At 51.9% G+C, this 13,038-nt stretch overlaps 1 protein-coding gene and 1 long non-coding RNA gene across 2 annotated transcripts; one reads left to right on the top strand and one right to left on the bottom strand.

Annotated features, from left to right (window-relative positions):
- Positions 1-1,260: 1,260 nt before the first annotated feature.
- On the bottom strand, positions 1,261-11,411 carry DUSP5 (dual specificity phosphatase 5). The gene is made up of 4 exons (XM_061372663.1): positions 10,892-11,411; positions 6,491-6,633; positions 4,899-5,118; positions 1,261-2,867 (listed from the first exon to the last, which is right to left on the bottom strand). The coding sequence occupies exons 1-4, from the start codon at positions 11,283-11,285 to the stop codon at positions 2,467-2,469; spliced, it is 1,158 nt and encodes a 385-aa protein (XP_061228647.1). The 5' UTR covers positions 11,286-11,411; the 3' UTR covers positions 1,261-2,466.
- Positions 11,119-12,471, top strand: LOC133222714 (uncharacterized). Its single transcript, XR_009728344.1, has 2 exons — positions 11,119-11,195; positions 12,350-12,471. It is a non-coding gene; the product is annotated as an uncharacterized LOC133222714 (long non-coding RNA).
- Positions 12,472-13,038: the final 567 nt, after the last annotated feature.

Raw genomic sequence — 13,038 nt, 5'->3', positions numbered from 1 at the left:
CTGTATTAAAGCTCAGGATCAGAGTCTTTTCTCCAAAACCAGAGCAGCTCCCTTCCCTCTCTGCTAAATACACGGCTTCTCCTTCTGGCCTGTGGTCTTTTCCACTGCAGTGGTCTAATCTTCCAAGGCCAGCAGCCCTTCCATTAACCCCTTCAGCCCATTGTCTCATGCTCTGAAGGTTCCCATGGCAAACATCACCAGCTCTGCAGAGTTTCAGCTTCCTCATCCTTGAGGAACAAAGATGGTCATTCCCCAAGAAGGGATTTTGTGCTGTTTTAATGACAGCTCGTGGCTACTCTGTCAAGGTAGTAGGTCTCCAGGATGCAGCCACTGTCACTAAGTCTAACAGCCTTTCTGCTTGGGTGCCTGTGGGGGCTGAGAGCACTTTCCAGTTCCCCAAGGAGAGCAATCAGATCTTTCAGAACATTAATTGATGTGCTTTTCCTGGATCATATTCCCATGGTCAGTTTCCCAGAGCCCAGGCAGGACTGCTGTTACATCCCCCTGACACAGGGAAGAAACCCAAGGCTCATCTCCAGTGACAGCTTCTCAACTGTCAGATTTGCTTCCCTTGGGATAGAAAGTTACAAAGAGATGAGCCCCACAAGGCACAGAGATGCTTTGTAACCCAAACACCTACCGTAGAGTTTTCAACTTGATAACTTGGAACTGCACATTACAAATGTGCTTGCAGCGATAAGCCAGGAAGAGCCTGAAATCTTCCAGCCAAAAAGGGGGCTGAAATAGCTCAGAGATGCTGGCACTTCAAATTAATGCTTTCCATTTAAAGAAATGAATAGATAAGCATTACCCACATGTAATGGTCCCCAGCATGATGCTCACCTCGAGGTGCCGCGGACCACCCGTGAGCATCACGCCGGGGACCATTACATGCAGCATCCCATGGCACGTGCTCAGGAAGGAAGTGTGGGCTGTGCCTAGCTCAGATCTTCAGCAAGATGGCAAATCTTATATAAAACATGCATGAATCAAAGCAGAAGCTCCTGCCTGGCTGCTGGGAAGTGACGCCACCGTGACTCATGTCATTCTGCTTAAAACAGTCCTCCCCCTCACCGTCTCCCCTCTTTAGAGATGCACCTTAGAGGCTTTCAGCAGAACCCAGTGATGCTCGCCCTCCTCTTCTACCTCCTTACATCACTTTCAGGCCATGACACTGTGTCTCAGGTGACTTTTGTGGCCACCAAGCTCTGCCAAAGCGCTTTAGCAGCTCACTCCAGATACAAAAAAGCTTTCTCTTCCTGACATTTTTTCTTTCCTTTATTAGTCTTTACACTCCATAAAAACCCATTGCAGGTTTCCTTTCACATTCACGAGATCTCCTGGAAATTATTGCCATTTCCCATACAGATTACATATTACAAAAAATAAAAAGGTCAACAGACAAAGAAAGACGCTCATTCTGAACTCCCTGCAGACACAGAAGCCAAAGAGAGAGACTGGTTTTCACAGACAAAGGCTGGCTAGAAGGTGACCACACACACACACTAAAAAGCCACATAACACTGAACAAGACCACTTGACCACACACGATACAAGTTAGGAACACATGGGAATGGATGGAGAAAGAGTTGGCTTGGAGCTTGTCAGGTTTTTTTGGTGTAAAATCCAGCAGTTACAGTGTTATCTGATGGGAAGTAACTGGAACAGAGGATTTGAGACATTCAAGTATTCTAGGGCTGTTCTTAAATAACAGATGGGAGGATAATAGCTCAGCAGGGTAGCCTGATAGCTTCTGTTAAGTCCCCTGCCTTAGTTAAAAGCACATCCAGTACAAAGGCAAATGCAGAAGTACAGGAAATGCAACACCTGAATGGATCCATGGTCTAGTTTGGTATCCAGTTACACTATGGTCAATACCTGACACTTCAGAGGCTGGAGCAGGATGGGATTTTCACCTGGCTGTGCAACCCTGTCCTGGGAAAGCAGCTCCCTCTCACCACCCCAGCCCTTTGCTCCCTGAAACATGACACAGGAGAGGGGAGGAGGAAAGCGGGAGGTAAAGCAGAACAAGTATTCACTCCCACCACCCCTGCGGATGCAAAGGTCGTGCTTTTCACTTTGCTTTCCTTCCTGCTGCTGCTGTTTATTGCTTGAAACGTTAAATAAGGGTCTTTTAAGAAACAAGAAGGGAAGGAGGTGGGAACTGAGAACATACTAAATGGGTTTCTCACTGCTCCCGAGGAATCTGGGAATACAGTAGTGGGTGCACACTCGGAATAAAAACCTAAAAAAGCACTTTCTTGTTTTAAAAAAAGGACCATAAAAGTTCAGAGAACCTGCCACACTTGTGTCTCAGTCACAGCACACGGGAAGTATGTCCCATGACAACCACTACGTCTCAGACCAAGTCGATGGGGTTTCTCTATTGCACGTTCATGAAATGTTCTTGTTGGGGGTCACAGTTCGGATCAGAGAACCGCACCAGCTCCGGTCTCCCAGGGTGTTTCAGCAGGATGAAGATGCTGTCATTGGGCTGAGTTTCAGCTGGTGAACAGGAGAGTGGATGGGCACAGAACTCAACACTGAGGTAGGAAAGGCGAAACAGGAGCCTTCAAAGTCTTTGCCTAAGGTCAGTTCTTCCGCAAAGAAAGACGCAGCTTCTCTTTTGCATGAGGCGATGGGGGGGCTGGGGGTGGAAGACAAGATCTCTGACTCATACTGTAGCAACTGGCCCATGAAACCAAAGTTTGGCGAGATCAGGCTCCGGCGCTGCTTGATGTAATCGAAGGCTTCCTCCAAACGGAGCTTCTTTGTCTTCATGAGATACGCCATGCAGATGGTGGGAGAGCGTGAAATCCCCGCTTCACAGTGCACCAGGATCTTGCCCCCCATTCGTCTGACATGATCTAGGGGAAAAAAAAGGTGTTGCAAACATCAGTTGTCACTGGGGATGCAGAGGACACTGTGACATGCAACCAGCACTGAATGTACAGCCAGTCCACCAGCAAAGAGAGGTTTGTTCCCTCACTGACTACTAAGGGTAATATAGAGAGTAAAAGAGAAGAGGGACAAAACCCAGAGATGGAGCTGAGCTGCAGATGGCACTTGGTTTCAGAATCTGCGTGTCCTGATTTGGTTCTTTCTGTATTTTTTTAGGAAATTGCTTCCGTTTCTCCTTCCCACATGCCTGTTTCTTTTTTGGAACAACTGACTTTGCAGAGCATTGTAAGATAGAGATCAGGTATCTGGGCAATGCTTGTATTTGCTGTACCCTCACTTCTCTGCCTGCGGCTCAAAGTGCTGACCCAAGCCCAGACCATCAGGTCTGTCAGATTCTGCAGGGCTGCCTTCCTCTCATCAGCTTTGCTAGGAAACCAGACCTTTTAAGTCTTAGCTCCCTGTTTGGCTGGTTAGCAGCACATGGCAGTACCAAGTGCTGAGCCCTTGGTGGGTGCCCTTGGGTGGAGAGGCTGAGCTCACTCCCTGGGGCCTCACCACAAAGCACATAAGGGCTGGTAGGCAGTTACTAATTACAGCCTGGTTAAAGGATGCTTGGACTTAAGTCAGGATATAAAAGGCTTATGCAAAGCACCCATTTTACACAACAGGAGCCAGTGTGGTTACTCACACAACACAATGATTGTTATTAGATTAAAGAGAATGCGCTTAAAATAAACCCTTTCCACACAAAAACTACAGTTCAAAAATAGACATTCTTTGCTCTATTGCCTTGAGCAATACGTTCAGGCTCCAATTTATGGATAACTGAGCTGAGTGTAGCACTCAGTGGAACAACGCAGAGCTGAGCAAGTTATCATTTGCCTGTCTTCAATTGTCTGCCTGGGGACTGGTGCCACCACAACCGGTTATATTTAACTACTGCACAAAATAAGGAAGACATGGACTTGAGTCATCCGCAGCATTGACACCACACGCCCAGATTGAAAAGAAAGTGAAAACTAAAGTCATCCTCAACCTGGGAAGTTTCCAATTGACTCAGTTATCAGAAGGGGTTGGGGATGGGACAGAATGTCATCAATTATCCTTTCCCTGAAAGGTGTGAAAAGTCCCTTACCAAGAAGGGAAGGGTTTTGCAGTTCTGCCTGCGCTGCTGAAGGACTCAACTCCATTGAGCAATGAGCCCAGTGAGTCTGTAACTGGGGGTTTATTCTGTTTCTCTCTTGAATGTTCCTGGAGAGCAACAGCACCAATTTCACCACCACCCTGGCTCCAGCTGCTCCACCCCACTAAACCACCCTGCACAAGGTAACACTCCCTTGTGTTAGCTGGCAGGGCTTGTGTGCACTCACCTCCCCAGCCTTATAAAGGGAGATTTTTCTAAAGGGATCTTCATTGCTTTGCACCCAGGTATTTAAGGGTGGGATACTGGTATGAACAAAATGAGCAATGGAAGGAGCTATGTGACAAGGAGAGGTACTGGATTTCTAAGACACTGGCTTTAAGATATCTCAGCAGAGCAAAGTAATAAGCTGACCCTGCTTCACCTGGCTTTTACAGGGTCTGGTATGCAAGGCCATGGAAACAATATGGTTTTCTTCCTTTACAAAAAGTCAACAGACTTTGGTGTTATTCAACCATACTTCTTAGCTCCTTGTCATGCCGAAGTTACACCTACACTTGCTTTGAAAATGAATCTAACCAGCTACGTGCCTCATCTGCCTGATGGCAGTCAAGAGGAGGCATTTCCTCTCCTGAGCCTCCCAGCCTGGGGAGGACAAAGCCCTTGCTCTGAATGTCCCTCCTCCTTCCTTCCTCATGGAAATCCCTCTACCAGGAGAAATGTTTGGGAAGGAGGGAGCATAAGCTGGACATCTGGGAACATACATAAAATTATGTGTCCTTCCCACCAACACACCTTTTAAAATAAATGACTTTAAAATACATGAAGGTCTGGAAATGTGTTCATTTGGACCTACCAATGAAGTCAATGGCTTCCTGGAAGTGTGAGCTGATGTCTGCTGTGTGACTGTCCTCCACTGGGATCCATTTATAGCAATACTGGTCTTTGAAGGACTCCGAGCTTTTCCTGGAGACGTTGAGCAGGGCCGTGATGTGCAGGTTGGCGAGAAACTCGCACTTGGAAGCGTGATAGGCACTACCAAGGTAGAGAAAAGGCAGGATTTCGACCGGACCACCCTGGAAGAGAAGGAGTACAAACATGTAATTCCTTTCCAAGAGTATTTAAGTCCTGATACCCTGCGTGGGTGCCCGTTCCCTCTCCCACTGGTGCTTTTGGACCTCAGTGCTGTCGGCCAGCAAATCACTGCAATAGCAAAGCCCACGCAGCAAGAAAGTTTTCATTTTCCTATCCACATCTGTGAAGCACAAAGTCACATCCAGCCCACTCACGTGCAGGATGTTTCTGGCTTTCTTTAAAGTGCTGCCCCTCAGGATGCAACCAAACCACTTTCAGATGGGAGAGGTCCATTCCCTCTGAGGCTTTACCAAAACACAGGCGAGGAGGGGAGCCACCTCCAAGCAGGGAGGAAAAGGAGGACAAGGAGGACAGAGGCTGCTCTCATTCAGCCCAGGGCTCAGCCCTTCCACTTTAAAGCAATAAAATTGGAGCTCCCCATCCCCTCACACCTCCATGGAGAGCAGCACCCGCTGCGTCACCCGCCCCGAGATGTCATCTCGGTTCCTCCTTCCTCAGCACAAGCAAAGGCTGGGTGACGAGACTGTGAAAGAAACAAAACCAGCCACCGCCTGACACCAGGGTTCTGAGATCACAGGTAACTTTCCGTGATGCACAAGCGCTGCTGCCAGCCCCCAGCTGTGAGAAACCAGCTTTCCACCCCCACAGCTGCCCCCACACTGGAGGGTCCACACACTGGGGACAGGCAGGAACCACACAGGGCGGAAGGATGGAGCCTGCGGTGGGAGATGCAGGGGGGCATCACCAGGGGCTCCCCCCAAGCTCCAGGAAACGCACGCCCCGGAGGAAGCAGCCTGACCGCAGGGTGACATCTCGGAGCACACGTATTCCCCGGGCTGGGCCAGCATGCAGTGACTTCCCCTGTGGAAACCCCGCTTCCCCTGCCCAAGGGCTGCTCTCAGGAACCGCTGCCTCTTTTCAGATGTGGCCCCAGAGTCATGGCCACCTCCACCAGGCTCAGATTCCTCCTGGGCTCTCAGAGGAGGCTCAAGCAATGCATACTACTTTGCCTGCTGGAAAATGATGCTCCTGGCAGCCTCTCCTCTACTCATTTTAGTGTCCCCTGGGGAGCCATGAGCTGCTGCCAGGCTGTGTGATAGATGGGACACAAATACAGTTTTGGGGCTGGACAGGGTGTTTTTACTCCTTCTATTGCTTAATTTTGAAACCAGACAGAGGCAATGCTGACCAGGGCATCTTATTCAACACATGGGCTGTCAACCTGGACTGTGACAACTTACTGACAGCCCACACCAGCACAAGGGCCACCCGCACCCTGCCAGCCTCCAGAGCTCAGAGGTAGGGGGGAGAAGACCCAAGGGGAAGGTCATCCACAACAGCCATGACACATACCTGGTCATAAGCAGGTTTGTGGTTGGTGCCCTGCTTCTCACAGTGGCTGGCAAGGTTTCTCTCTGCCTCAGTCCTCTCCAGGGAAATGAGTTTTCCATCCACACAGCACTCAGGATATTGCGAATTAAAGGTTTCATACCCCCCTAGGGAGAAAAAGGGAAAAAGAAAAAGGAAGATATGAATGTTTGTGCTTGCAAAACCTGGTTTAATTAACTAGAGGAGAAATGAGGCTCCATCGGTTGCAATGCAGTGGGGTAGCACTGCACAGCTATGGGCCCCAGGGGGTTAATGAGGGATAGTGCTCCCCTGGGAAATGCCTTTGTTTAAAAGGCTTCAGGCACCCAAAGTAAAACCTCTGTGACTGCTGACAATTATTAACTTGCCAAAAGCTGGTGGATCCAGATGAAAACTGTTAGTGAATGTAATTCTGTCGAATCTATCAACCATTAACTCCACTACAGCAGGGACTAAACTCCCTCCCACAGGTTTTATGTAAGAGCAGTATTCCCACTGTTTGAGATGAAGATTTCTGTGCTCAGGACTCATCTCTAAATCTGTTATTACTATTTACACTGTGACAGCATGAGAAATATTTTACTTGCATTTCTGAATGGACATAAGCACAAGAGGGGGATGCTTGCAACTGTGTCATTAATCACCACAATGCACGAGACAGGGAGGTAATGAAGACAGTCCCACTGAAACCAATCTATTAAATAACAGCTATAAAACTTAATGAAATCCTGTGACAGCACTTGACAACTGAATAGCCCCACATGAGCTATTCTGCACGGTTAAGGACTGCATTCATTTCATTCAGTGCACTGCTAATGAAAAGGAATTAATCCTGTTATTACATTGTTACTCAAAGTTTGTCGTCAGCTAAATCACCCTGTTTCCAGGCTGGGAATACGCTGCACAGAAACACAGGATCTCCAAAATGAATGTGAAGAAGCCAGGTAGCAGAAGCAGCCTGGAAACGTCAGCGGCGTGCCACATGTCTGCCACCTGTGCTCTTTCAGAACCGGAATGAATTGCGAAAGCTCTTGAACAGCCAGATTCAATAATCCTCCAGAGCAGGGCCCTCAAGTAAACACGGCTCAGAAAGCAAAACCCCAATGGGATTCATTCACCTGCAACTGTTTCACCCTGATAAGCGGGGTCAGTGCGGGTGTCCCCGTGCAAGGAAAGGTTATGAAACAAAGGAAGCGCTGAAGCTCTGAGCGGCCGCAGGGCCGCTGCCACGGGCTGCCTGGTACCTTGACATTTCAGCCCCGTACCACTGCTGTGTCATTGGTTTGCAATGTTTGAGCAGATGTGTGCTCGAATTCATGACGTGCTGCCGTCGCCCACTCAGCCCTGCCGTAGGGTCCTCGTGTTGCAAGAGGCCGGCACGATCCAAAGCCCACTGAAGGTGATGAAAGTGTTTTCCATGACGGAAGGCTGGAGGGTGACTTGGCACTGAGCTGGCACCCAGCACCTGCACCTTTACTCCTACTCCCCAGCCACACGCAGTCAGCTCGCCCCAGAGCTCACAGTGGGTCAAGCAGCCAAGGGACCATGGAGACCATAAGGGGTGTTTGTGTGTGTGATAAAGTGATACCCACAACAAGTGGGTCGATAAAATGATATCCCTAACAACCTGCAGTGTGAAAAGCCAGCAAGCGCAGGCAGCTCTCCACACTCCTCCGCTTCCCTGATCTCCAACTGCCCTTCCCAGGGAAGACTTTTAAATCCTCTTGTTTTTCCATAGCTGACCTTATCTCCTCCCTGGCCCCCAACCACTGGCACTGCATAGGAAAAATATGCTTATATAAACAGCCATTGACTCTCTGTGTTGTTGTTTTTACTCTTGAACGAACACAGAAATCCACCCCAGCCAAATCAGTGTGTGTGTTCGAACAGACATGCATGGCTCATGTCTCTGGGGCAGCAAACGCATGCAGCTGGTGAATGGTTAATTACAAGCCTTGAGGATCAGGATATTTGCAGGCCATTCTTACAGTGAGTCATCTCCTCATCCCATCCTCCAGCAATCTCCTCTTCCCCCTCCCCACTCAACCTAGCTTCCCGGAGGTCATTTCTGCAAATACTAGATGGCTCATCGCAGAGAGCTGGGCTGCGCTTTGGTTTTAATCAATAGATAATAGAATCCTTGTCAGCACCAAGGGAAGAGTCCTTATTTTATCTTGCTGGGTGATCTTCCCTCCACCACACAACCAGTGCTGTGCTGGGGCTGAAGCTCACCCAGAATGAAACTGCACCTACACAGATGAAAGATATGACATGCTCACCCCCTGAAAGGAACAAAGTGAGGGATGGAATACAGCTTACTGAGCCATCTGGCCTACTTGCCTACACTAGCTGCCCCCTGCCTGGGGCCATGCTTGTGGGGGAAACCTGCTCATATCATATAATCATTGATCAGTTTGGGTTGGAAAAGACCTTAAAAACCATCCAGTTGCAACCCCCTGCCATGGGCAGGGACACCTTCCACTAGACCAGGATGTTCCAAGCCCCATCCAAGCTGGCCAAGGTGAGATCACCTTAGCCCTTAAGCAACCAACACCTCCTCCCAGCTCTCCCACTCTTCGGGAAAAGGGAAATATAAAGGGAACCTCAAGGAGGTTTTATTTTCCTGATGGTTTTACAGCCCGTTATTTGAGAAGTTGGTGTTACAGACTCCCAGAAGACCCTTTATTCTGACCAGTGCCCACTGCTTCAGGGTGATTTATATCCCCTCTGCACAGAAACCTTCCTCCAGACCACAACAGCTTCCTGGGGGTCGGTGGTCCTGTTGAATCACCAGTGCTGCCCGCTGAGTCACCAGCTCCTGAGGCTGCATCAGACCTGAAACGGAGCTATGGACTTCATGGGCCTGCTCCTGACACCAAGAGCCCTTCCAGCTAAGGGGAACAGCATCAGGAAAGGAGGAAACTTTCCCATCCATGAAGGGGGAATGTTTTCAAGGTAAGACACTTCGCAATACACAAAAGGCACAAAGCAGAGCCTACACCAAACCCCTACCCCGGATAAACTGCCCACAGCCACAGTCACCACTTCAAAGCATGTGGATGGTCCATAAGGAAAGGATGATCTCCTACCAAATAAGCAGGCTGGGAGTCAGTAGAGCTTAATTCAGCCCCTGGTTTGCCACAGACTTCCAGGTGTGACCCTGGAAGTGTTTTTTCATCTTTGGTTTAATGAGGTCCCTAAGGGTTTGACTGCCCCAGCACAGTGCAAGTATCCCTGCCTTGCAGCAGTACAACTGGTGCTTTGGGGGGGACAGGGGCAGGGTGGGGCAGACCAGACAGAGACAAGCAGGGGTGTACCTCCTCATGGCATCTGGCAGTACCAGGATGGAGGTGCCTCTTCCCGGCGGGGATGTACTGGGGGCAGTGCTAGTTGTAGGAGACCAAACTGAGCACATCAGGGCAAGAACTGGCATGATGAAATGCTCAATAGAGGTGAATTAACCCGGGCCAGTGAGGACACAGGAGCAAAGTTAATTCAAGAAACATCGCCTGTTTTTCCCCTCCATTTGTGGCCTCGGGATATGGCAGTGGGGTCATTTAGGAACCCCGCAGCCCCTGGTGTGCGGTGACAGTGGCGGGATCAGAGCATTGCCCTGCTGCGGGGAGAAGCACAGGGCGGGGAAGGGGCAAGAACAACAGGGAGGGCAAAGGGACAAAGGAGCTGCCTGGAGAGCCGGAGGGAAGGCAGGGGTGGGAGAACAGGGGAAGGGCGGACTGAGATTTCTTTTTATCGCTTTATTGTACCGGGGTTACACGGAAGGAAAACAAAGAACCTCGATCAAAGGGCTGTAATACACATGAGGAGGTATTTCTGTCCCCCCACAAGCCCCGGAGTTTTGGTTATGGGCTTCCCCTGCCAGCCTCAGTATGTCCGATGGAAAGACAGAGTTCTCGGTGGAGGAGCAGGCAACGATCCCCGGGGTTTAGGCACCCAATACGAGCCGCCGGGCGGAGAGCTAGAACCGGCAGCTTCGGGTCTCCTTTTCCCCATGGGGCTGATTTTATTTTCCGCGCAGCCCCGATCCCTCTCGCCCACTTCTCCCTTTGATAATCCCCAACTTTTGCTCTTCTTCCCTAATATTCTTTGCTTCCCATCAGCTTATTAAACGCGTGGCGGGGGTGAGCGGAAAGGCATGTCGGCTCAGCCCGCCGAGTCTATCCGGGATTTGCGTCCAGTGGGTGGAAAAGAAACGAAATCCCGGCGTTACCTCCCTGCCCTCCAACACCAACCACGTTAATCGTGGGGGGGTAGTGGCGGAGAAGAACGGGACCACTGCGGGGCCGCCGCCAGCCGGAGGGGCTCTGGGGATCGATCCACACCGCCCTCCTAAACTCCTACCCTCCCGCTCCCCGCTGCCCCTCTCACCTTTCAGGAAGCAGACCCTGGCCCCAGCCTCGGGCAGGCTGGAGAGCAGGGCGTTGAGGACGATCTGTGCCGTGCTGTCCTTTTTCAGCTTCTGCCAGTGCCCCGTGCCCTGGTCCAGCACCACCACGGCCGCCAGCCGAGCCGTCCCCGCCGCCCCTTCACCGCCCAGCAGCAGCCGGGACCGGGCTGTTTCGTCGGGCACCACAAAGTGGAGCGGCACGGCCCCGCCGCGGGCTCTCCGCATCACCACGGAGTTGAGGTTGACGTTGAGCGAGCCGCGGAGGCAGGAGGCCGAGTAAGACAGGTAGGGCCGGCAGTCCAGCACCAGGCAGCGGGAGGGCTCCTTCCGCAGGAGCTTCCTCAGCTGCCGGCAGTCAAGGGACGTGACTTTCATGCCGGCCGCGGGGCAGGAGCAGGGAGAGCGGCTGGTGAGCCCCGGTGCTAGCGCGGGAGCGCGGCGGTAGGACGGGAGGGACTGAGGGACCGCGGCTCCGCGCCGAGCCCGGGCAGGGAATCCCGGCCGCCGCCACCGGGCATTTATATGAATGGGAGGCCGGGCCTTCAGGACACTGCCCATATAAGGGGAGTGACGCGCCCGGTTGCCAAATATGGGCATCCCCCGCCCCGCGCCGCCCGGCTGCACCGCCCCCTGGCGGGGATCCCCTCCCTCCACCGGTGCGCGGCGGGGGCCGCGGGCGCGCAGGCAGCGTTAGTCAGGCTGGAGGCAGAGGAAGCTGAAAAACGCCGCAAAAATCCTCCAGTCATCGGCCCCAGGCTCATCCCGGCATCACCCCTGCCCCGGGAGCGGAGGGAGGGAGGGAGGGACAGGAGGAAGGGGGGAAGGAGGAGTGGCAGTGCTGGAGCAGGGCTCTCACACCAGGTTGCAAAGAGGGGGTTCAGTTCCCCTTGTTCCTCCTTCTCTGTGCATGTTCTCACCCCCAGCAAAGCCTGATCACAGCAATAAGCCTGGATTGCCCAGGGGAATATCCTCGGGGATGTGGTTATCTGGCAGCAAAGGAGGAAACGAGGAGCAGCAGCTTGGGACAAAGCAAGATGTGGCATTTCTGCAGAATGAATGAGCGCTTGGAGAGCGGATCAGGGATGGGGGACACCCGCAATGGGAAAATTGCTTGCATGGCTGTCCCTTTCCTTGTGGTGGGCTTTGAGGCTGCGAGACTGCCTCATGGACCGGCAGGATATACATGAGAGACCTCTGCCTGTGCCTGTGTCCAGAAGCCACGACACTAAGACACACAGGAATTAGGAAATTGGGCACTTGCCTTTTCCTTGTAGATAAGTCTTACAAAGCGACCAAAAAGAGAACTGGAAATTCCTGGAAGAAGTCGGGCAAAAGGATGAGCTCCAGCTCACTGCGGCCCCAGAGATTACAGCGGAGCTGTCTAAGAGCAAGGCGTCATTTATTCTGATGGTGCCCTGAAAGTATGCTCACCTCAACAGGAGGCAGGAAGTGCCATCGCTGCCTCAGATTGCCTGCAGCTGAAACAGAGAAGCATGAAAGAGGCTGAGTGCGGAGGAAAAGGTTCGGGCTGATTAAAAGAATAGCAACTACTGGTTTCGAAGCACCTTCTCCTCCTCTTCCTCTTTCAAACCTCCACGCAGCCCCCGGCTGGCTCCTTCTAACCTGACCCCCCTTTTCCCCTCCTCTGAGTCACTCAGGGTATGAGGTGGAACAAAAATAGAAGCAGCTTGTGGGTAGGGGCAGATGTTCACGGAGCGCCTTAGCGTGGGTGCTTCACCTGGCCGCTGCCGTCATGCAAAGCAGCTCCTTCCCTGCTCCTGCAGCCGTCATGGACATGGCCAGAGCTGCATGGCTGGGTTGGGTGTCCCCATGTGCCAGTGTGGTCCCTGTCAGAGCCAGGTACCCACCAGGAGAAGCCATGGCCACAGCAGTGCTGAAAACCTTCACATCATCCCATGGGAGGGCTGATTCCTCCCCTACATTTTTCACCAGGGGGGCAATCTGGCACTGGCAGGGGCACAGTGACTGATCCCACCACAGGAAACCTCCTGAACACAACCTGCCTTTCCTGCCTCCCAGCCTCAGGAGCGGCTTCTTCCTCCCTGAGAAGCAGCCTGGCTCCCTGGGGGTTCGCCCCCCCCAGTAACAGCCCAGCTGGAGAACTGGT

This window comes from Neopsephotus bourkii, unplaced genomic scaffold, assembly GCF_033783945.1.
Source record: "Neopsephotus bourkii isolate Nb327-2 ecotype Australia unplaced genomic scaffold, CSIRO-AGI_Nbou_v1 NB_1615, whole genome shotgun sequence".
Lineage (NCBI taxonomy): Eukaryota > Metazoa > Chordata > Aves > Psittaciformes > Psittacidae > Neopsephotus > Neopsephotus bourkii.
The sequence above is the reverse complement of the archived record's forward strand: the minus strand, read 5'-3'. Positions and strand labels throughout refer to the sequence as shown.

What these genes read in the sequence shown, in the direction of transcription:
- DUSP5 (XM_061372663.1), bottom strand. Translation starts at nt 11,285, where the DNA reads ATGAAAGTCACGTCCCTTGACTGCCGGCAGCTGAGGAAGCTCCTGCGG. An exon ending in CAGGGTCTGCTTCCTGAAAG is followed by an intron (nt 6,634 to 10,891) that starts GTGAGAGGGGCA and finishes TTTTCTCCCTAG; the next exon opens with GGGGGTATGAAACCTTTAAT. An exon ending in ACAAACCTGCTTATGACCAG is followed by an intron (nt 5,119 to 6,490) that starts GTATGTGTCATG and finishes CTTCTCTTCCAG; the next exon opens with GGTGGTCCGGTCGAAATCCT.